At 42.5% G+C, this 23,539-nt stretch overlaps 1 protein-coding gene across 1 annotated transcript; it reads right to left on the bottom strand.

Annotated features, from left to right (window-relative positions):
• Positions 1–3,872: 3,872 nt before the first annotated feature.
• On the bottom strand, positions 3,873–22,147 carry GALNT15 (polypeptide N-acetylgalactosaminyltransferase 15). Its single transcript, XM_044450750.1, has 7 exons — positions 21,144–22,147; positions 17,694–17,860; positions 16,135–16,339; positions 8,577–8,744; positions 6,625–6,742; positions 5,847–6,041; positions 3,873–4,051 (listed from the first exon to the last, which is right to left on the bottom strand). The coding sequence occupies exons 1-7, from the start codon at positions 21,692–21,694 to the stop codon at positions 3,878–3,880; spliced, it is 1,578 nt and encodes a 525-aa protein (XP_044306685.1). The 5' UTR covers positions 21,695–22,147; the 3' UTR covers positions 3,873–3,877.
• Positions 22,148–23,539: the final 1,392 nt, after the last annotated feature.

Raw genomic sequence — 23,539 nt, 5'->3', positions numbered from 1 at the left:
GGGGGGGTCATCCATCCCGCAGATTGCATGCTGCTCCATGGGATGTGGGAGTCAACAAGGGGCCTGGAGCATCCAGAGGCTGCCCACACCTCAGTTACAACGTTCCCTGAAAATGGGGCAGCCATTACATGACCACACAGAGAGCAACGCGAATTTTCCCTAGCATTTTCTCCCCTTTAAAAAATGAAAGCTTAAAATTTGCTCCGTTTCTTACTTTTCTAGAATGGTGAGCATGCCAAATATAGGGGGAAAGATGAATGCCACCCTATCCCACCACCAGTGCATGAGTGGACGTGCCTGGTGTGTGTGTACACAGATCTTTGGGCCTCATCTAGTTCTCTCCTTCTCACAAGCACCCAGCAGCAGCAAGCAGGTTTCCCTCTCTGTGCTTCCTGAAGGCTGGATCCAGGGCAGAAGCCAGTCGTTCTGCATCTAGACTGAGCAAGGGCTACTCAATGAAAGGGCTGCATACCCGGCCGGCTTTTGTCTTCCATATGGATAGTTTCCCATGCCATTTCCTGGCAGACAGTGGCCCTGTATATCCACAGGTTAATCCACACAAGAAGGCTGTTCCTGGTCAGACTTTCTCTTGTCCTTGCAATGCACAGGTCATCCCAGGTCATCCAATGAGGCAGAAATACAGTTTGCAATTTTGCCTTGCTCTGCTATGGTCTTATCTGTGAGGTGGCATAACATACAGATTAGCAGCCTGTTTTCATGATAATTGATTGAGACATCCAGGGCCAGATATGGGGCAGGTGAGATATTGGATACTAACCTTGGAAGAGTGTCAAATCTAAGCCACCTGTTTGCATGAAATAGTATACAGAATTCATGGCCACCCTTTTGTTGTTGCTGTTTTAAATTCAAGAACCCAGTGTACATGTGAATGTCTGAAATGTCATCGATGCCATAAAAATAACCAGACATAAATATTTCCCTTTTGGGAGATTCATTTTGCTCTTTGTCATTAGCAACAAAAGGGAAAAGATCAAACTAGATTTTTTCAGAAATTCCACATGTGGCTTAATTTCTCAGTAAACTCTTGGAAACTTCCAGAGTCTTCCTAAAACCCACAGACATGTTCCTATGTATTTTATATTAAGTAACTGTGGAAGTTAATCCTGAATACATTTAGGGAGTTTGCCAATGGCCGTTCTTAGCAGTCTCTGGGTTGTCCCTTTTGGGACTTTGTGACTCCTGTAAAATGAAAAAAGGGATTTATGTTCATGATTATTAAAAAGATGGCCTAAAAGTGTACATCATTTTGTATCTATAATAGTAATTTCATCTGTGTTCCTTCTCCTATTTCCTGGTAAGGGCTTAGTACCCATTCCGATACCAAACTACTATGGTGTATTTTGGATAGAACTGCATGGGCCAGGCATTTACTACATTGTCTATCTGCTGCGTATAGAAAATGCATGCAGCTTTTTCCATCCGTTGTAGCTTGGAAACAAGGGGCTAGAACAATGATGGCGTTAGAGAACAAATTTTCATATTCATCTCTCATCCAAGCAGCATGAAGTCTCAAATTTCTACATTAGATTTGCCTCCTTATTACAGTCACATAGACAGAAGTCTGTCTTCATGGCCTCAGTGCACTTACCAGAAAGAATGTGGAGAATCATTCCATTCTGCACATGGACAAGAAACAAACAAACCATTTCTAGGACAGCAACACAATTTACCAATCATCAGTGGAAAAATGAAGTCCCAAGTTGCTCCACTTAAAGACCAAACTAGACATGGTATCCATTGTCTGAATGCAATGGCTGCAAACACTTTCTTTTGTACAAACAGCAGCCTGGGGAAACCTGGGTAGCCAAAGAAAGCTTCCCCTGGAATTCACATTGTAGTTTAGTATGTGAGCATTTGTGGAGGGGAGTGGCAGGGAGATGGAGAATCAACATCCCACCCTGTCCTGCTCTAGTCCAGGGGTTGCTCAGCTTCCCCCAACAGAACCAAAGTATGTGCACATTCTCTACATCATTGGAATTAATGGCAGATCAAAGTTGGCAAGCTCTCCCATCAGAAGAAGTACAAAGCACCTTAGGGTGTTTAGTCATGAGGATGAAAGTACTTTTACTTCAATCACTTTTTAATGCAAATAATAGCATCTACTTTAGCTACTTATTTGCATTAGAAATGCCTCTTGCCCTGTTTATGCTTCTTCATAAACAATGATCAGATAAACATAACATAAATAGCAGACATGGGCTCAAAGATGATTTCAGATTTAAGAGTGAAAATACATTTGGATGTCTCATTAGAAATAACATTATGAAGAACATTAATCTATTAGTTGTTTGACAAATCAGTCTGAGCTATGAACCCTCTGGAAAATCTGCAAGAAGGTGCAGTGCGTAATATGTGAGTTTTTGCTGTGGGACATATTTATGTGCATAATGCTGGAGTTGAAATAGCACAGGGAAAAGAAGTTAGGCAAGAGAAAGTACTAAAGAGTTGCTTTCCATGAGATTTGTACATTCAGGGGCATAAGAGACAGCACCATGACAGATATTTAGGCCAAATTCACTGTTGGATCATAGAATCGGAGGGCTCTTGTCCAAATAGACCAAGCCCCTGCGGAGCATAGGAAATGGAGAGCTAGATAATTCCCATCTTATGGCAGCCTGGATTCTGTTTCAATAGCTCCTGTGGGGAAAGGCCACCACCATGTGGCTACTGGTTGTATTGTCCAACTGTTCTTATCATCAAGAAGCTTCTTCCGATGTTCAACCAAACCCTATTCTCCTGCAACATAAGTCCATCAAATCTAGGACTGCCAGATTTACACTGGACCAGTAGCACTGATGGAGTGCACTTCCCTATTCCCTCTGTGACAAACCACTACTTCGGATATACATTCACAGTGGCCCCAAGAGCATCTGGCCGGTTGGCACGCTGCTAGGCAACCAGATTAATTTCATTTAGCCTCATCCTGCACTGTAGTCCTCAAAAATTTTGGAAGTTACAGGACTCTTTTCCTGTCTAAGCAACCTGTCTATAGAAACAACCTAAGGCATGTTTCTGTAGAAGAACGTTCTACAGTCCCCAGAGAACTCTCCAGCCAGCCATACTGTGGGACTCATTGGCTGTGCTGTAGGGGCTCTAGGACTTTTTCCTGACTAAACATGCACAGAATTGCATGGTTCACTTGTTATTTCTTTATTTTTACCATAAGGCATGGGTCCTCAAACTACGGCCTGGGGGCTGGATCCGGCCCGCCATGCCCATTTGGACTCGCCGTGCGCCCGCACCTGCCCACTGCTGCCCACCTCGCCCTGTGCGTGGGGAGGCAACGGTTTGCTCACTCGGAGAAGATGATCTCCATGCGAGCAAGCCGCTGCCTCATGCGCCTGCCTCATGATGCATGCTCGCTTTGCCCCCCCACCATGCGCGTGCGCCCACCCGCACCTTGCTTCCCCTCACCGCACACCCCGTCCCTGTCTCAGTGCATGCGCCCACATGTGCTGCCCCGGCCCGCGCCGGCACCACCTTTCTGGCCCATGCCCAGCACCGGCAGCTTTCAACTGGTTAAAAAGTTTGAGAACCCTGCCATAAGGGATGGAGAAGGGCGCTTGTGCGATTTTGTGTTTCGTGGTTCAAAGAGACCTTGCTGACTTTGGCACTAAGCATTTATTTCTGCCTCAGGTCTGATGCTTAACTTTTGTTTCCAGCAGTTGCTGCTCCTTACCTCCTTGGAGAAATAATGAAAGAATTTACTGACACTGCTATTAACTTAAATGCTACTGTATTTGTGAATGTAAAGAAACAGCACCACTTGGAGAAATCTATTAAGTCATTGGTTCGATTGTTATTTTTAGTACACTCAGAGCACTTGCCAGGAATTCCGTTTAAGTTCCTGGAAAGGTTAAATTAGTAATGAGTATAAGCAAAATTGTATTCCACTTGCCTTGCCTGAAAATCTTTGTCTGTGCTGTAGCGGGTATAGTTCAGGATACACATTTGAGATAAACCACTGGAAACTTTTGCATCCCAATCTCTTTTGCAACTGAACACGCTCAGTGCAGTTTAGCTTCTCAGCCTGTTGAGAGTACATGAAACAGAGACACTGTTATATTCTCTTATATTTCTTCAATTATCTGAATTAGCAAGTCATACTCCAGTGAGGTTCTATTTCCAGCACTCATTAAATAGTGCAACTTAATATTACTGTTGTTTTGCATAGAATTTAAAAAATGCAACTTCTCTTGTTAACTGCATACATACAAATATTTTGGATTATGTGATTGCCACATCAGTATCAACATGCTTATATCTGATAAAGAATATTTAGTGTATATAACCTGCAAAGTATTCATGGCTGTGCTCCTGTTAAGTGAATGAACAAGGCCATTGTGGTTCTCTGTTCCTCAAGGCAGGTTGGGAGAAGCTTAGACTTTCTCTTAGAATCACAGTTGGAAGCAACCTTTAAGGTCACCTAGTCCAACCCCTCTTCAGTACAGGAACTCCAAAGCTACAGGATCTCTGACAGGTGGCAATCTAAGCTCTGCATTTTTGCATTCCCTGTTGTCTGCTTGTATTTTCCTCCCTGTTCCTTTCACTTCTCCTCCGTTGAGCAGGTCTTCCAAATCCTTCCACGCCAAAGAGGATTAGATCTATATCCTCTGAGTTGTAACTATGGGAGCCTCTTCAGCAATTCCTACTCTGCAAACATCTGAAGATCTGGCCATGTGAAAATGCTCATACCAAGGCTCCTCCCTGTGCAATGTTGCTCAAGTTCCTAGTAGAGCAACATGGCCAGTCTCTCTTCCCACATATATTGGATCTTCAAGGAACAGTGAAGCAGCACAGCAAGATCACATGTTGAGACCATTTCCTAACCTTAAAGCTCAAACAGGGCTGTCAGAGGTCATAACTGACTATTACATTTTATAATTTTTAAAGAATCAAAACCTAATTCCTGTTGTCATCTCTGTTGAATTATACTAGTCACTAGGATGCTATATTATGTTTTCATATGATTGAAACTGTTTCCCTAAATTTTTAAGCAACTGGCCTGTGGACTCCGAACATGTACCCACTGCTACATGTACAAAGTTAGGAAAGGGTATTGACCAGACAGTACCCCAGGATGAATCGTGCTTGTTAGTATCAATACTGCCATGTGAGTATTGGAGTATTGGAAATGGATAAAGCACCCAGCTAAAACCTGGAGCTCTCCAGATGTTTTGAAGCATAACTCTCATTGGTCATGCTGATGTGAATTGAAATCTAAAACATCTGGAGGGCACTAGATAGAGGAAGGTAATCCAGAACAATCTCTGCTTTGTATCCAGTCCAACCATTTGTCTACTACAAAAAGTAGAATTGTACTGTCAAGCTACTAGTTCTTCGTATTTTTCAAATAAAAGCATTTGTAGTCTACATGAAATTTGTGAAAATTGCATAAATGGTTGCAATGGCGCTATCTGCAGGGAACTTCTTGGATAAAGGTTCCATTGAAAGGAATGAGGAAAAAAGGGTGTGAGAAAAAGGAAGAAAGGCTTCTGCTAGACTGAAGCTTTCCAGCAGTGCACCAAACAGGCATTATGGAACCATTCTGTCTTCTCTTCCTCCTCCTAACAGATTTTTTTCTTCTGGGAAGGAGAAAGGCAGAAGATGCAAAAGGAAAACAGGAGAGGGTTACAAAAGGAAGATGGTTATGCCTGGACTGCCTATAAAATCTCCTGTTAGAAGTAGCTCATTTGCAGGATAGAAACTTTATTTGGGAACACCCAAGGAAAAAGAAGGAAACATGAAAAAGACTTACTCGGAGATACATTGTGTAACATTCATACAATTGCAGATATTAGCTTAGCTCTCTCTTTCTCTTTTACCTGACTAATCAAACAAGCCAACTTGTCTTGCTTGTAAAAGAGATCTTTAAATGAATCCAACCAAGTCTCAGCTATTCGTATTTTGTTCCTCTTGACTGCTCCTTCATCACGAAAGCTGTATGATGCAGCAGCACGATAGACATGCCCCACACGTGAGCAGGGAAGGATTTCAACAGTTCCACCACAAAGCCAGGCCTGCAACATGTGAACGTCATGCAGATAAATCTTTCAAAAATCAAATACAGTCATTAATTGTTCTGAGCTATTCAACGAACGGTAGTTCCCCTTGAAATTCCCAAAAGGTTATTTAGACCAGGCTGAGCAGAAAGTAGATCTCCTGATGTGTTGGACTTAAACCCCTAACATTCCTGACCACTGGCTATGTTAGCAGGAGTGTCTGGGTGTTGAAGTCCAAAATGTTTGGAGATCTACTTTCCAGCCACCTCTGCTTTAGATTTCTGTGTTTCAAAGCAAATTTTAAAAATCTGATTTTGTGGAATATAGCTCCACTATGTATACGGGGTTTTGGGGAAGGTTTTCACACCTTCATCATGCAGAGCTGTAAACCCTCAAAGTACTCATTTTTATTTTAAAATCAGTTTTGGATAGAATTCAGAGACCTAAAGTCCAGAGTTTTTGAAGACAAATGATTTAACAAATTTGCCTTGCAAAGGCCACCAACCTGCTGACATTTTTTGGAGGCATCATTTTCCCACAAAGTGTTATGTATAAGCATTACTACCAAACAGAGAGGAAGATTTTGGTCTCACATGCTTACCTTTATAGATAATTCAATATTTTCACCACCTTGCAAAGTCATGTCAGAATCATAACCCCCTGTGTTTTGGAAATAATGTCGGTCCACTGCTACTACTACTCCAGGTACTGCAGGACTCCTAGAGAATGTTTATATTTTAGTGTTATTTCTTTTCCTCCTGATTTTGAACATTCTAAACTGTAGAATGGCAGCAAGAGAGACTTCTCTCTCAAGATTATTGGTAAAATCAGTGAGGTGATGGGTCTGATTCAGAGAAGCATGAGGCAGAACTCTGTGAACTGGATGATTCTGTTACAAGCGGGGTATGGATGTCAGGTGGGGATTTTCATTGGTTCACCTCCCTGCTGCGACCCACAAAATCTGCTCTGCATGGTTGGGGGTCTTTGCAGAACAGCCCTGTGAGACGGTATTCAAGGCAGAAGAAGATATCATTGTAAAATACTTACCTGTCCCTTTCCTTCAGTCAGTGCCTTTGCTAAATCTCTGTTTTCTTCACCAATGGAAAGAGACCTTCCATTGATGGGGAGTCACGTTTGGATGCAATCCAGGGTTTATAAATTTGCCTATCGCATTGGTATCCCTTCCTTCCGCCCAACAATCCTGTAAGGTGGCTAGGCCAAGGAATGCTGCTTAATCCAGAATCACCAAAGGAGCTCCAGAGTAAGTTTAGATTTGCATCCAGGTGTCTCCATTCTAAGCGCTGTGATACTGAATGTAGCACAGACAATTCAGTGTGATTAACTAACAAGGCAAAAACCGTCCTAAGAACCCATGGCTTGTTACTGGGTTGTTGAGGGCGGCTTGTCATGATGTCCATATCCAAACCTGTTATGATGGCTTCTCCCAAGCAGCTACAGAGATGGCTGCAAAGAGCTGCAAAAACTTCTAGTGATCATCCTTGGACCACCTCTGGTCTCCTTCCTCCCCCATTAGTGCAGTTTTCCAACAATAAACAAATGACACCTGGGAATGTTCTGAACACATCTGCCACTCCCATCTCCCCAAATTTCTTCAAAGTGAATTGGTAATTTCCTCCTACTCTCCCCCACAAATCCTGCAAGCTGTCAAGTGATGTGCCAAAGATGCAATAAGGAATTCACAGGGAAATTGACAGGTTGATTGTACTACTGCAGAGTGTAGTTGGTGGATGGATGAACCTGTGCACTTGTGAAGCAGGAGGTAGAGAACAAAATGATTGCTTTGCAAAGGGGTTGTGGTTGGTGGTGGGGAGCCAATAAATGCCCACTTATCATTTGCATCCTCTCATATTGCCCCCTGAACTGACACTTTCGTGCATCCCTTGGCCTTGAACTCTGAAATCAGCAGCTGCATGGGATACAGCTATGGGAGCATGTGGGTGTACTTACTGTTGGAATATTCATACTTATTGCAAAAATGTATTTGTTTTTCATTCTGTCCTGTGCAAATGTGTACTTGTGAGGACAGAAAAATAATTATTTGTAAAAATGAAGCAATTTTTGCCATAAGCTCACCATACTCCTGCGGAGCAATGTGAGATGATAAGTGAACAAGCAACTCACACAACTTATTCTTGGCGTGGCTTATCGTGACATATGAAACAGCTCAATCTGAATCAAGGTACATCTTTTAATTGCAAATCACCTTTTCATTTGCACTAAGGCCAGTTTGGTTATCTACCAAGCATTGACACTAAATCATATCTAACATAGTTTCTGGTTACTTAAATATCTCCCCCTACTGCTTTTTAAAACACACCAATTATTGTATATGCAACTGGCTCAAGTATCTTGCATGCTAGACCATAGACACTGTTTCTTCCCAAATGAAGCACTGCTGGAAACAGAAGGGGTTATTTTGAGGGGGGGAATCAAAATATTCCCCCAGGTATGGATATCCGTTTCAGCTCCAGCAGCAAAGTGCAGAAATTTTAACAGATTCTTAAGCAAGAGAAGCAGCTGGCAAATCATTACCTGATGGGACTAACGGGAGACTCTCGTGCCTTCTTTTCATATTCCGGCAGTGGCTTCCAGTGAAAATCTAACTTCCAGTCAAAAACTCCTCTTTGCAAATCCATGGAGTGATAATACTGAAAGGTCTTCCAATCAATTACATCTACGACAGGAGAGACAATCCGTCTTCTGGAAAGGAATTAACATCTCATTCTTTTCAAAGTTAACTTGTGAAATGCAGTAGAAATGCATTTATTAAATGAATTTATTAAAGCTATGCTGCTAGCTCTAGAGCCCTTAGTGGGGTAGCACATTTTAGGGTATGTACACTTCATTGGAAAATAACACACACACACACAAAAGAACATTTAACATGAAAGACCATTCAGGGTGCAATGCTATACATATTTAGAGAAAGAAAAGATCTACAATTCCCACCATAGGATCATGCCCTTAGTTTTGACACCAGGTTATTTCAGGATAATTTCTGGCAGGCTTCTGCGAATGTTAAACCTTAGTAATCATTTTTATCCATGTTGAACTTAGGATGCATCCTAATATCTGCATTTCAGGTGGCAATGTTCATACGCAAGATGAACAATGTATTCCAGAGTCTTGTCTTAAGCACAGAAACAAGCAGTAAGTATCAGAAAACAAGCAGCTGTGTTAAAACTTACATACATATTTTTGCTTCCTCCTTCCCCACAGCCTTGGTAGGGATAGACAAACTTGTTGTTTTTCCTATTTTTCTGCCCATTTATGAAGAGCTTGCACATTTGCGGAAATTCTTCCCATAAAAACAAACTGAACAAAATTCTTACTTATCTACACTGGACAGATTCAATTGCTATAGAAAGGACCACGTGTACTTCCCTGACATGGAGCTTTTAAGGAAAATGAGGCTGTTTGAGAAAAAAATAGGCAACCCTAAAGCAGTAGCACAAACATGGCCAGATTTGTAAGATGCACACACAGATTGATGTCACTGTATTTGTGAATGTCAGCACTCATGTCCTTTCTATCCCCATTTGTAGAGAATTACATATTTTTCAAAGTTCTTATAGAAAACAAACTGAACAAAATTACCACCCATCTCTAGCCCTGGGTAAGAAACTGTCACTAGGCTTCATCCATATCAAACCATTATTGTGTGTGCAGGAGGAGGCAAACCAGATTAATAGGCCATGACGTTTGCTTTCACATCACTGCTGAATCATTGAGCATCACGCAGAGGCTCCATAATGAAGTTCAAAAATCCTGCATCTCTTCAAAGATCACTGAAGCATAGTTATCGACACTGGATGTGGGGAAGGAAGGCTGGGAGGCTTTACGGTGACGATGGTGTGAAACGTTTCAGGAGGATGGCCGTCAACCTCCTCTTCACTACCGCTGTGCCCCCTTCAAAGGCAACACTTGATTGATTTGGACCAGTGCCACTCAAACATAATGTGAAGAACATTTCATTTTCAGATGGAGTAACATGGGCCCTGCAGGCTGTCTAGCCAGCTGCTTCTTCTTGCCAGTGGTGCTGGCTGGACATAGAGGAAGAAGACAAGACCTGGTACAGGAGCTGCCACAGGGAAAAGGAATATGAATACATTCTTTTTTATTTGTTCAGCATTTCTTGTGTAGCACTGTCAAGGGCTAGAAGTGTTCCATGGCAGAGGAGATGGGGAAGCGAGTCTGTTTCTGCACGTACTTAAATCTGGATTCAACACACAGGATGCCACCAGAAAATGTTCAGAGAATATCATACCATGGTATCTGCTTTCCAGGGTTCTCTAAGAAAGATGAATTCATTCATTTTTCAAAATCAATTACCCACTAAGAAAGGTATTATAAATCATTAGCACAAAATTGATAATAGTGCCAGATTCCCATGGTTTATTGTTAAGAATGGATTGTAAATTGTTAAGAAAGGATTAATTGTCAAGAAAGGAAGAGCAAGTAAATGCATTTTAATCTTGTTCTCAGTATGTCATTTGGCAAATTTCTAGTAAGTTATTGCAATATTATAGCTGAAAGAACATTGGAACAAAAACTGTAAAGTTAGGACAAAATCTTTGCTGGCCTAGATGAACACAATTCAATGGTAATCAAATCAACACAATCAACACAATACCCATTCCAGTGCCATCCTTTATGTTCAGAAACAAGTCTCATTGCATTCAAGGGGATTTGTGCTAGGTAAGTGTATATGGGGCATACAGCTTTTAAGATTCAGACTCCAATTTAAGTAAAAATATTATGGAATTCTTTAAGCATAAGCAAATATTAGCTGGTGTGTGTGTGTGTGTGAAAGAGAGAGAGAGAGAGAGAGTTTATAGGAAAAAAGAACATAGATGATTTTCAAGCTGGCTGTGCTCTCCTGCTTCTTCATTTGCACTAAGGTGCTTCTTTTGAGAACATCCGTTTTTGTCATATTCACCAAAGGATGAAATCCTTTCATTGTAAATTTACTACAGAGGAAGCCATTTCCAAAATAAAATAATAAGGAAGTTGGAAGATGGTTCTACAATCTCTTTCATTTTTGTGTAAAAATGGGCAGACAATCGACAGTTCCTCGGCACTTTGAAACGGAGCGTGCAAAATTGGTCTATAACTTCTAATGTTAGCCTTTGCAGTTCTGGCAAACTAGAGGGGAGGTGGCATAACTGACCCTTTAAAAGCACAAATCTCAAAATGCCACTGACAAATCTGGTTTCAACAACAGACTAGAATTACTTGCTTTGGAAAACATGAACATAATGAAAGGACACTTTGCCTTCTTCTTCTTCTTCTTTGATAAAGCTGGCTTCCTGTTTGGGAGTTTTGGGAAGTGAAAAAATAATTGCCAACAACATGCCCTCCCATGACTCTTTACATAAACATGAACCCTGTGCCGTAAACATGGAAGTCTGTAATAAATATCAGAGTTAACTGAGTCATCTGTTTTAAGCTCAAATACATGCTGAAAGGTGTCACTGATCTATGTAACAGCCTTGAAGAGACAAGAAATATGCTTTGATAAAGTACTATTGTCCGATCTTCTTTCAAAGAGGAACTGTTCACATAGAACTGAAATGGCTCTGGCATGCAGATTGTCAAAACCAGATGCAGCTCACATTTCAGACAGCCTGACCACATCCTGGAGAAACACGGAAGGCCGAGCTTTTGTAGGATCTCTTCCATGGCAACACATTGCAAATAAATGCCTATCATGTGCAAATGAAAGCAAAAACACAAGCAAAGGGACTATAGCACCAAAAATAACAGCAGTGACAAAAAGCAAAGGAAGGCAGTATCAAGGAAATGTTGATTGACCATGCATTAAAAGCAAGAAATTGCCCAGTGCAAGTTCTACTTTACAAAAAGCATTTTTCCATAATGCGTCTGTTGATAATGGCACAGTTATAGTTCATGGCCCACAGCTCACCTCCTCTCCTTACTTTCAAAGGTTTGATCAGCCTCTGGCATGAGCTTAGGTGCTCAGCTGATTAAAGAGTACCGCAGGTACAGAAGTCTTCATTTACCAGACCTAACAGAGTGGGACTCCAAGCAGCATGTTTTCAGGGATCCTGTTTTCCCCACCTTTGCAGCTGTCAGACTATAGCATGAGATTTTCAAGAGTTAGCACATTAGCCATTGTATTTACATGCCTAGTGCTCTATAACTGGATGCCAGAATGGAAATACACATTGGTCCGCTGTCCCAGCAATCCACCTGCCAGCTTTCATTGCTCCAGAAAGATCAGAAGTAACCATCAAAAATTCCTTCAGGGGAAAATGAGTTGAAGTTGGGAGTTTCTAGGACAGGAGCTCAGGGCCAAGATGCTGGGCTCCAGGGATGTTAGGTGCCATCAAATTATCTCCCACTTACAGTGTATCTGCCCTGTGAATGAGTGTCCCATCAAAAAGTCCTGTCCTTGATAGTCCTGCTCAGCTCTTGTAAACGCAAGGCTATGTTTTCCTTGATGGAGTCAGTCCAACTGTCTTTAGTCACGCTCCCAACCTTAACACATACAGCAGGGCTTCCTAGCTGAGGGTTAGGCTTAAAAAATAGGGTTGGCATGCACTTAACATGTCCTGATCTTGTTGAACCCAGTTCTCCACTGAGAGCTTTCTGTTTCATCAAGGAGAGCATTAGGATTGGGACAAAGTGAAAGAGGAGAGATGTCTGACCTTCCAAGTGGAATATCTAATCCTATTGTGTGTGGAGGGAGGGGAGAGGCAGAGGGAGAGAGCGGGGGGTGGCGGGGAACAGTTCAGGCAAAATGCTTATTCTGTATCCTCCTGAACCATCTCTCAGGGTGTTGTAAAGAAGAAGCATGAATTTTTTCAGGGGGGAAAATGATGTGTAACAAGTATAAAACATGATTAAAACATCTACTTGTTGCCTATTCTTTGCTGCTCAAACTGTGTCTCATAAGTGAATTAATGCATTCATTTAGAAAGTCTGAGGTTGCTTACTTATAAATGTTTTATAAGTCTTGGAAATATGAGATCCAAAATATGTTGATGCAACAAGCAAGTCTGCACTTCCCCTCTACCACAACCGCCTGCAAATGCTTGAGGACTAATGTAACAAAAATAGATGCTTCTGCTGCATTCAGCTTATACAATCAACCACAGCACATCATTCATTCTCCTTGCATGCATTATGTTAGTTGTTCTCATAGATTATTTTGTTTTCCTTTTTCTCGTGTGTCTATATAGTGTGGAATAATTAATAAACACAGTATGAGGCCTTTTTTCTTGTCAAGGAGCTTCCTACAGTTTTAATTTTCTTTTATTCAGTCCTTAGTAAAACAGACACTTTCTTGACTGAACTGAGAGCAGATAATGTACACAAAGCAGTTCTAGAATATGGTATTCAGCTGTTGCAAAGGGGCTTGTCAGTAGGTTGCATACTCAATCCAACAACCACAAAATATTATCTAAATAACACCCAGGAAACTGCAGCAAAATGTAGGCAGTGCTCCTGTTTAGCCATGCCCTTTTCTAGGGCACTCCATTCCATCCCATTTTCCTTGCAATGGTCACACAGCTTTCTAGAATTGCTGGGCATGTCCAGTTCTTTGTAGCTTGGCTGCTGTTGTGTGTTTATTTGAGGGGGCTTCTCCACTCGCGTGTTTTCAAAAGTTGTTTAATACTTTTACAAAACGTCGGGTTCCCCTTAGTCCGCTGGTCTCTCTATCTTGCATATATATGGTGCCAGTTTGGCTGCATGAGGACTGACACTCGGGAAGCTGAGATCAGTATTCATACATACAAGTATGAATGTTTGTGTACAAGTTTGTTGGAATCTGCAACAAAACTTTGCAAGGGATACCATTTCAGGCTGTGCATTGCAATGCTCTGTTGGGTTGCAGGTTTCAGTTAAGGCTGGGATTGGGATCAGGGTACATGGCAGAAAGTAATCAGTACATGGACCTCTCCAAGGGATGCTGGGGCTGGACACCAGGCAGGATTGTCTGAATGCCACTTCAGCAAAGGGTAGAACCAGACCAACACTTAAGTAGGATGTTACTGGTTAGCTCCTCCTCCATAGCTGCCCCCAAGGTTCCTCTGGAAAATTAGGCTGTAGGGAGACAGGAGCCTCATGATGCATTTCCATGGTCGAGTCTTTCCTGACTGACTCTGGAGCCTTTTCTGAGGATGAGGAGCCTGAATCCTCTTCAGAGGATGGCTTTGGATGCAGGTCCATGACCTGTAGCGCTACTTTCTAGCATTCTAGTCAATCCGCCATGCCCTGTTCTGGCAAACTCCATGCCATCTTCCAAATTCATTTTCTGTCACTCTCCAAAGAGACAGTGCTCCATGCCTCTTTAGGGTTGATTTTTTTCCCCTAAAGGTTTGACATACTTCTACAAACTTGAGGGTTCTCACAAGCAGCCCAATGCTGCTGTCTTGCTTGTGGGTGGTGCTGTTTTGCAGACAAAGGGAGCTACAGTGGTGCCTCGGCTCACGAGCGCCTTGGTTCACAACCAAATCGGGTCATGAACAAAAATTTCATGAAAGTTTTGACTTGGGTCGCGAACTCCGCATTGGGTGGCAACCAAGATCGTGGCCATCTCCCCACCCCTGAGTGGGGAGATGGCCACAATCGCAGTTGCATTTGTGCAGGGAAGACGTGCGTGATCACGGGCGTGCTCCTGCAGGAAAGATGGGTGCAATCTCGGCCATCCCTCCCCCGCAACCAGCACGATCACGGCCATCTCCCCCCCCACCTGAGTGGGGAGATGGCCACAATCACAGTTCAGTTCATGCAGGGAGCTGACGACAGAAGAACTTGCTGAACTCCAGAGTGAGCAGCAGAAGGCACTTGCTGAGTAGGATTCCACTGAGGAAGAGGAAGACAGGGAGGAGGTGAACAGTGATGTGATACTATCCATTATGAAAAAATGGAATGAGTGCCAGGATTTCTTTGAGAAGCACCATCCCAACATAACTGTAACAAACAGAGTGTTGAATCTTATGAACGATAACGTGGTCTCTCATTTCTGAAGGGTTATGCAGTGCAGGAAAAAACAAGTGACTATAGACAGATTTTTCACCAAAATTGACCCTGCAGTTAAGAGACAAAGAAGAGAGGAAACCCCTGAAGGAGATCTCCCCGATGTCCTTATGGAGGGGGACTCTCCCTCAAAGCAATAACCTCCCCCCCCCACCTAGGTTAGTGTTCTCCACTGTACAGGACTTTGTTACTTTGTTGTTTTTTGTCACTTTGTTTCAAAATTTTCTGATTAAAAAAAAATAATTACAGAAGGGATTAACCTTATTTACATTGAACCTTATGGGGAAATTTGACTTGGCTCCCGACCAAAAATTGGCTCACAACCCCACTGGAGAGGCCAGAACGGATTAACCTTATTTACACTGAATCTTATGGGGAAATTTGACTTGGGTCACAACCAATTTGGGTCACAACCAGAGTCATGGAACGGATTAAGTTCATGAGCCAAGGTACCACTGTACTTGGGGAATTGTGGTTCACTATTAGTATATAATGGCTAGGAAAGGGAAATATATAGACCTATATATTTAAATTTTAAGGGAAACATGTTTATTAGCATGTTGGAAAGTATCAGACTTTCTCATATAATATTAATGTGGGGAAGGGGCACTTGCCGGGGAGAACTGTTGAGGGTTTTTTATTTTCCCAACAGCTAGGTTCTGAAACTGGGAGCAAATCCAAACTGGAAGCAAATCCAGCTGAAGGGAAAACAGCCAGTAAGACATTTGCAGAATTGGCAAGCATGGAAGGGTTAAGCAACTTCCTTTCCTCTGTTCCCCCCTCACCATATCATGCTTCCACAGTCCTGTCATCTCGGCAAATGATAGTTTGGGAACACATATTTGTGAACTTCCCAGAGCTTTGGCTATTGAGTAGCATATAAGTAAATAAATATTTATGAAGATAAAGCCTGGTTCTACCCAGAGAAATGAGGTGAGCCATTGCCAATGCTCATCTGAGTTTTCATCACAGACTTATGGAAATCTGAGTACCACGATCTATACCACTGTCCAGGCACCACAGCGTTTCATGCTGGAGCCATCCAACTGTTGCAGCAGTTAGGATGAAAGGAATGGCGATTTACCTGTCACTTGCTACTCTGTTCAGCAGAGGTTCTAGCCAGCCTCTGTGGCACTCGCAGTGGGAGTCCATGAAGATGACAACATCGCCAGCAGCTCGTGCAGCACCAAGCATGCGACCTCGGACAACCCCTAGTCTTTTGTTGCTCCTAATCAATTTCACACCTGCCAACTTGGCGATGTATTCACTCAAGGATGACTTCAGATACCCTGCCATAGATAGAACAATGATTTAGACTGAAGGCCAGCGCCTGAAGAGGTTCATCAGAAAGGAAAGTCACCTCAGAAATCCAAGCAACTGATTCCAGAGGTTGGTTTATACATTTGACCCAGAATTTCACAGATTAGAAAATAAGCTAGTTACTCTACGTCTGTCTGTGCTAATGATACTGAACGTTACAGAGACATAGGCGTAGAATCTGTTCCCTATCCCCCCACCCACCCTGCAGCCATTATTGGAAGCCATCTCCTTGCTTGAAAGGAGACTGCCAAATCTCTTCTGAAACTGAGGGCGATTTTTTTTTAAAAAAGGGTTATGATAGTATCTGCCCTTCAAAAAGTAGAAAGGAAAGAGTTCCACACTGGAGTGTCCAAACTTTTCTGTCCATCTAATAAAGTTCTTCAGAGCCTACCTAAATAAAAGTATTTGACCTATCATGGCATCCTCCAGATATTATTATTATTATTATTATTATTATTATTATTATTATTACTATTATTACTATAACATTTCTATGCCGCCCCTTGCCGAAGCCTCGGGGCGGCTTATATCACAATAAGATACATTGAAATACAATAGAACATAATAAATTACCAATAAATACAAAAATACAAAAAATACACTGAGATACAATAATATAAAATTAAAATTAACAGTATAAAATAAGTAAATAAAGAATATAGGAGGAGGAAAGAGAAGGGAGAAGATATGCTGGACCACCATCAGCATTGTCTCCAGGTGAGACTGGATTATAGGAATTGTGATCCAGTATATCCAGAGGCACCATGCTGGAAAAGCTGCCATATGAATGGTGTCGGAGCAGTGTCTGAAGGACTTCCTACTTCCATTGGAACTTGCCTATAAATTAACATTTTCTGCTAAAGTCAGAGCTTAGACAAGTTGCTCCTGTTGGCAGAGGCTTTTCAGTCATAGCACCCAAAATGTGAAAGATCCTCCCCAGGCATATTTGTTAAGTGCCTATGTTAATTATTTTTAAGTTGCAGAATACATGGCTCAGTATGACAGTATTTTGTTTTTAATTCCATTCTTATCTGTTGTTTGACTCAGTGTCGGATCACTTTTTCTATTGTCTCTGTTGTAATAGCGTTTTTTATTGTTTGCTGTAAAAACTCTTGAGAAACCCATGTGGGCAGAAAGACAGGTTGTATATGTTTTCAATTTAAAAAAAAACTTAAATCTTTGGAAGCGCACTTATAATTAAACAAAATAAGCAAGTGTGAAATTTGAAGAACTGGGTTTGGACAAACAATCTGCACTTTGTTTAAGCAGGCCCTGCAAGAATCTAATTGGCACAAGCTGATCTGGGAACCAAGAAAGCACTACCTTGCTTACTGAGGTCATCTACAAGGATGATTTCTTTGAGCAAGTCCTTTGGAGCTGTATCCAAGACACTATGCACTGTCCTCAAGAGAGTAGACCAGGCTTCATCATGGAAACAGATGATGACACTCGCTGTGGGCAGGTTTGCACCAAGTTCTTCCTGCAGGCACCTATGTAAAGGACAAGATGTATAAGCAGCAAGTTCCTTTTTATTAACTCATTGCTAAGCACAAGACTACATTGGGAGAGGGCTCAAGTTCCACGGCTTTCCTGGCTGCCCTGCCTGCTGTTCATGTCCCACTTCATTCTCCAGGATTGTATGATCTGGCTCTTGCCCAAGTGAGTATGGGATGTGGTTAGAGAGGCCACTTATGCATTTCCACCACAGACGGAATGCATCACCAAAAGACACAATGTTTGTGTAGATATATGAATGCTGATTTAGAAATAAGTCATATAATTCAAAGATAAATTCAATACCTCTCATCATACTGGGGAAAACAGACATGAGAACATAAGGAAAGCCAAGCTGGATCAGACCAATAGTCCATCCGGTCCAGCACTCCACTCCCATGGTTGCAAAGCTGTCCAGAGGAACCCACAAGCAGGATGGGTGCAAGACCTCCAACTGCCCAAGCTCCTCAGCAACTGGTGCATGCAGGCATGTAAAGGAGGTAGCACATAGCCAGCCTGGATAGTAGCCATATCCACTGGATTGAAGACGATACATGTTCACCCAATACCAATAGTGTAGAAAGATACAGGGATTAGATTACCCCTTGGTGAGATCTAGCAGGGCATATATTATATTCTCAAACTAGTTCTTTGGACCTGAGGCAGTGCGTACATGAGAAGTGTTGCGTGTACATCCCTGCTTTTAGAAACCCCATATCCTTATCTTTGCACTTAATGGATGCAGCGCTACTCAATGTTCCATGTGAATGGAAGGGGCTTCCTTCCATTTGGGACCATGTGAACTGACTTCTAGTTGCCTATGCATTTTATATTTATACTTCTACTTTTTAGAGATTTTTAAAAATTATCTGCACAGTCCTCTGTCAAGCTCAAGAAATTCCAGATTCTGCTTATTAAGAATGACAGCTCTTGTTCTTAATGGGCTCCTTTGTTTTAAGCTCTACTCCAATGAACAGTACATCTTCTTTCCAAAGCACTTTCTTTGCATACGCAGCCTTTTCTCGTGAATGCAATTTATATAATTTACGGGCAGTTGTGTCGTTTTCCTGGAGTAAGCGACATAATTAGAAGAAGCTGTGCAGTATGCGGAAGGCTCAAGAGAATTCTCTGTTTTGGATGAGCTGTTGGTTATGCCACTGTTTGGATGACAGCAATCTGTATACTGCACACATAACAAGCAAATTCCAGCAATTGGCTCCAGAGGTAAAGAAGCTCAAAGCAACGAAGGGAAGCATCTGCTCCAACAGCAGTCCACTTCCCCATAGCAGGTCATAGCACTTCCCCATAGCACTTCCCCATAGCATGGCCAGAAAATGAGCCATGATTTCTTTCCGCAAGCCTGCAGCACTTTACAACTGGAAGTGAAAATGGAGACAGGGATGCCTCCCAATGTGCATGAGCTGGAAAAAGATGGCTCGTGGTTTTTCTGTTAGATGACACAGTCCCTGTGATCAGGTGGCTGGTTACTATGGTGATTGATACTGGAGAGAGTGGGGGATTGCCTTATTAACACGTAGGAATTTGGGAGAAAGACTGCTCTGTTAGATTAGCTTTTCAATGCAATAAAATGCATATTGAAAACCATGCATAAGTTTCTAATCAGATCTTTGAAGAGTGCACAATTGCAAACATACAGTGGTGCACATTTTATGAATTCTGACATGTACTGCTGCCCAAAAGGACACCCACTCGTCCATAATTTACACAAATCCTCCTAGTCCTCACTGAGATGTCAGTTTCCAGCAGCATTTGAGTAGTCCTGATTCTGCACAGTGTTTCAAACTGTCTGGAACTTTTGTACATTATTTGACTGACCATGCACACTATTTGTGCTGCATGTTCTGCCAGTGGATTTCCTTTCCTCCACCACCAAAGGCAGCCCCCACACATCCTTGAAGCTTTGTGGGAAGATCGGTGTGCGCTCCAGAGCAGATGTGAGCCATGCGGGGAGCACTGTAGGAAGAGGGAAGGAGCCGTGGTCTCATTACACAAGCACAAGCCCCCTTGTTCAAGTGGATTTGGGCTTGTGTGAGGGACGGATCCAATCCATAATCTTCACAAAGTACCAAATCTATGCCAAGAATATGAAAAAATAGTTGTTTTTATGGAAACACTGATTTTGTGTCAAGTTGTGTCAATTCACACACATAGCGGTGCAGCTTAAGAAGTTGCTGTAGACAGAAGACCATTGGCCCACCTAGCTCTGTAGGGACTATTCTGTACATGGGGAACATCCAGATGTTTCACCTCAAAATGATTTTGGACTTAGCTGGCATAGCCAATCCTGAGTGAAATTGGGAATGCAGTCCATCAACTTCTGGTGGGTTGCATGTTCCCCATCCTTGGCCTATACTGACTGGCAATGGCTCTCCAGCTTCAGCACCCACCCTTTCCCACCTGTCTCTGAAGAAGCCGGCACTGAGCCTGGTGCCCTCTGCATGCAAAGTATACAGGGGCTCTGCCACTGAGCCAGAACACCCCTTAATTAGCTTTTGCAGTTTGCCTTTATTGCTGCAGCAGGGCAGGGCTTATAAGTACAAGCACACACTTCCTGAATCCTAAGCAAGAACCTCTGCAATGGATTGGCAGGCAGGGCAGGAGGAGGGTACACCATGCACCTGCTCTTAAGAAGTGTTTGGCAGCAAATCTCATGCAATTCCTATATCTGCCAGTAGAGGCCAGCACACACTTTATCAAAGAGGAAAATGCAGTACTGTACCAAGACTGAAAACTTGGCGTCTACCTGGTTAAAGAGTGCCACTGCTTCCACTAAGTAAAGTGAATGCAGCTGCTTTTGTGACAGCCTTTGAGCTTTCCCTAAGCACTGTGTGAACTGGTACACCTAGACTGCCAGCCTACCTCAATGTTAGAGAAGGAGACGGGCAGGCAGGCAAACAGGCAGACAAATAGGCAGACTGATAAAGAGAACTTACAGCGAGTCAGTGAGACAGACTCCACAGTTTAAATTTCATTTTTACAGATGACGTGACAACACGGACACTGTTTTCTTACAAGCTGCAGACAGTTCATTCTGGGTGACATTTGCTGCCGCAACTGCCAGTTCAAGCAAACACGCAAACAAAAAACAAACAAGAAGGATTCAGGTCCTTGCTTTGCAGGTGCAGGTTGTGAAGGATCTACTATTGTCTGAAGAAGTCCCATCTCAAGATAAAGGAGAGCAGGAGGACAAGTTCCAGAGAATACAGAGAAGTTCAGGATGTCTGGAGAGTTCAGATGTAATTAGGAAGTCTTACTTACAGAGGATGCCGTACCTCAGGCAGCTCCCTGTGCAGGGGGATTTGCTTGCTGAGCACTTCATTAAATCCGTACACTTCCAGGCCTCCTACAGCCAGCTCCTCTTCATCCATCTGTGCTCCATCCTCATGCAGAGGAAAAGACAGGAGTGGGAACAGGGAGCCTTGCTTCTGCTTGCTTTCCTTTTGCTGACTGCTTTGCTGTCTGACCATCCGGTATCCTTTTCTAACTTTGGTCTGGTTTCGCTTGGCTGTGGGTGATTCTATAGCCACCAGGAGCTCATCCTCCCTTAAGGAGATGGCAGGTGACAATCCCTCCACTGACAAATATTGCTGGCTGTCCTCTTGGATGTCTAAGATTTCTTGAGGATCTCCAAAACCTACCCGGTACCCTTCCTTAAAGTTGGACTTTGCTGGCTGGGATCTCCTTTCCTTGTTTTGATATTTGGCTGCTGGATTCAGCACCGTCACCATCAGCAGTAGAAAGGCCAGCATCAGCAACAAGACAAATTGCAGTCTCCGAGAGCCATGCCTGCATCGTTTCCTCAGCAGCATAATTTCAGCAACAAAGTACTGCAGATGGTCGTGTTAAAAACTGGACCCATATGTCTTCCATCGTGGTTCTCTGGTTTTGTTGCCATCAAGGACCCAAGCACAGATTTTCATTTCTTTTGTTCCACCACAACAGAAAATCCAATGAATAAAATCTCTATACTTTGTTATGAAGGAGATTTAAAAGAAGAAGGATCTCTTATTATTGTACAGAATTCCAGATCGTCTCTGCATATGGGTTAATGTAATTAATTGACCCAAAAACCCATTAAAAATACCTTATAATTTTGAGATAAATGTGGCAAACACACCCCAAATTCTTCATGGTTTTCTTCCAAATACTGCCTGCAATAATAAAAATAAATTCCAAATGTTGTCAGAGATGCTACAAGGAAGACTATCTCTTTAAGCAGTGTTGACTTCTTCCTCTCTTCACATGCTTCAAGTTCCCAAAGATCAGTTGATGCAAACTACTCAGCCTCTGACTTAGTTTCACACATAAGTATGCACTTTGCCAGACATAACACAGCAGTGTGTGTGTGTGTGTGTGTGTGTGTGTGTGTGTGTGTGTGTGTGTGTGAGAGAGAGAGAGAGAGAGAGAGAGAGAGAGAGACTGACTTTTTCTTGGTCCTAATGCCCTCAGTGTTTTTACCCTATCAAATCAAAATCTTGAGAGCATTTGAGGGAAGAATCTTGAAACTGAAAATAAATCAAGATAAACAGCTCATGATGTTGACTCAGAATTCCCTTCCTAAACAAGGGTCAATTGTAAAAAAACATGTTTTGCTCTAGAAGTTAAGAATGTTTTTCCTAAGATTTAACCAATCAAAGAAACATGGAAGCAAAGCAAACTATAAGAGGATTTTGTTCTGTATTTGTCTGAGATTATATTTATATTGTGCCCTTCATCAAAGGAGCCCAGGACACCAAACACATTTTTTCCTAAATGTTGCTTCTGTGAATTCTTCAGGCAGTGAAACATTGCCTATGGTAACCACCTAATTTACAGAAATGGGTTTAGTGGTTTGGATCCAGATTAAGGCATGTGCTACTGAGTTGGCTGAAAAGGAGTTTTCTGTCCCATCTTTTGCACAGTGGCTCTCCTAGCCCTTTGAGGATGCTACACAGAGGACTTGCAGAATGTAATAAGCGATGGTGTGAGAGAGAAGGAAATCCTGGGAAATTGGGCACTGTCACCTTTCAGGAACAGATCCTGGATCTGGCCCTAAGCTTTGGTCAAATGAACAACAAGAAGAAATCAAGCAACAAGGCCTTCTATGGAATTCTGAAGCACTAGTGAGAAATCTCTCTCTACAAAAAGGTAGCACCCAGCTTATAGTAAATTGGTATTAAAGGTCCCAAAGGATGTTGAGAATATCAGTTGAAAGAGACAAGCTTCCTTTAAGAGAAGGTATGTCCACCATTGCTCTGCAAGTTTATTGGCCAAGCCTCCCTGAAGTTGGAAGAAGAGGGGAATGGGCCTGCATATAAGGTAGGGCAGTTTTGCTCAACCTGATGTCCTCTAATTTCATTGGACTATAACTGAGAGCTTGACCAGCTGTGGTGTGCTGGGAATTGTAGTTCAAGAATCAGTTATCTAGCACCAGGTAAGGCAGGGCAGGATAACAGCTGCTGCTTTTATGCATGGGCTATTTTTGGTGGGTGTGTGGGTATATGACTGTATAAACTGATAAGACCAGTGGATCTCATGCTGCAGAAGATTGTCAGTGGTTGCTCATGTTCATTAAGAATATCAGTTGAAAGAGACAAGATGCTTTTAAGAGAAGGTGTGTCCATGGGGAAGGCATCCATACCTTTGTGTCCAGAAAGTGGTGCTGGGGGATTGTT

This window comes from Varanus komodoensis, unplaced genomic scaffold, assembly GCF_004798865.1.
Source record: "Varanus komodoensis strain SLA01 unplaced genomic scaffold, ASM479886v1 scaffold68, whole genome shotgun sequence".
NCBI lineage: Eukaryota > Metazoa > Chordata > Lepidosauria > Squamata > Varanidae > Varanus > Varanus komodoensis.
Note: the sequence above shows the minus strand (reverse complement) of the source record. Positions and strands in the feature narration are given on the sequence as shown.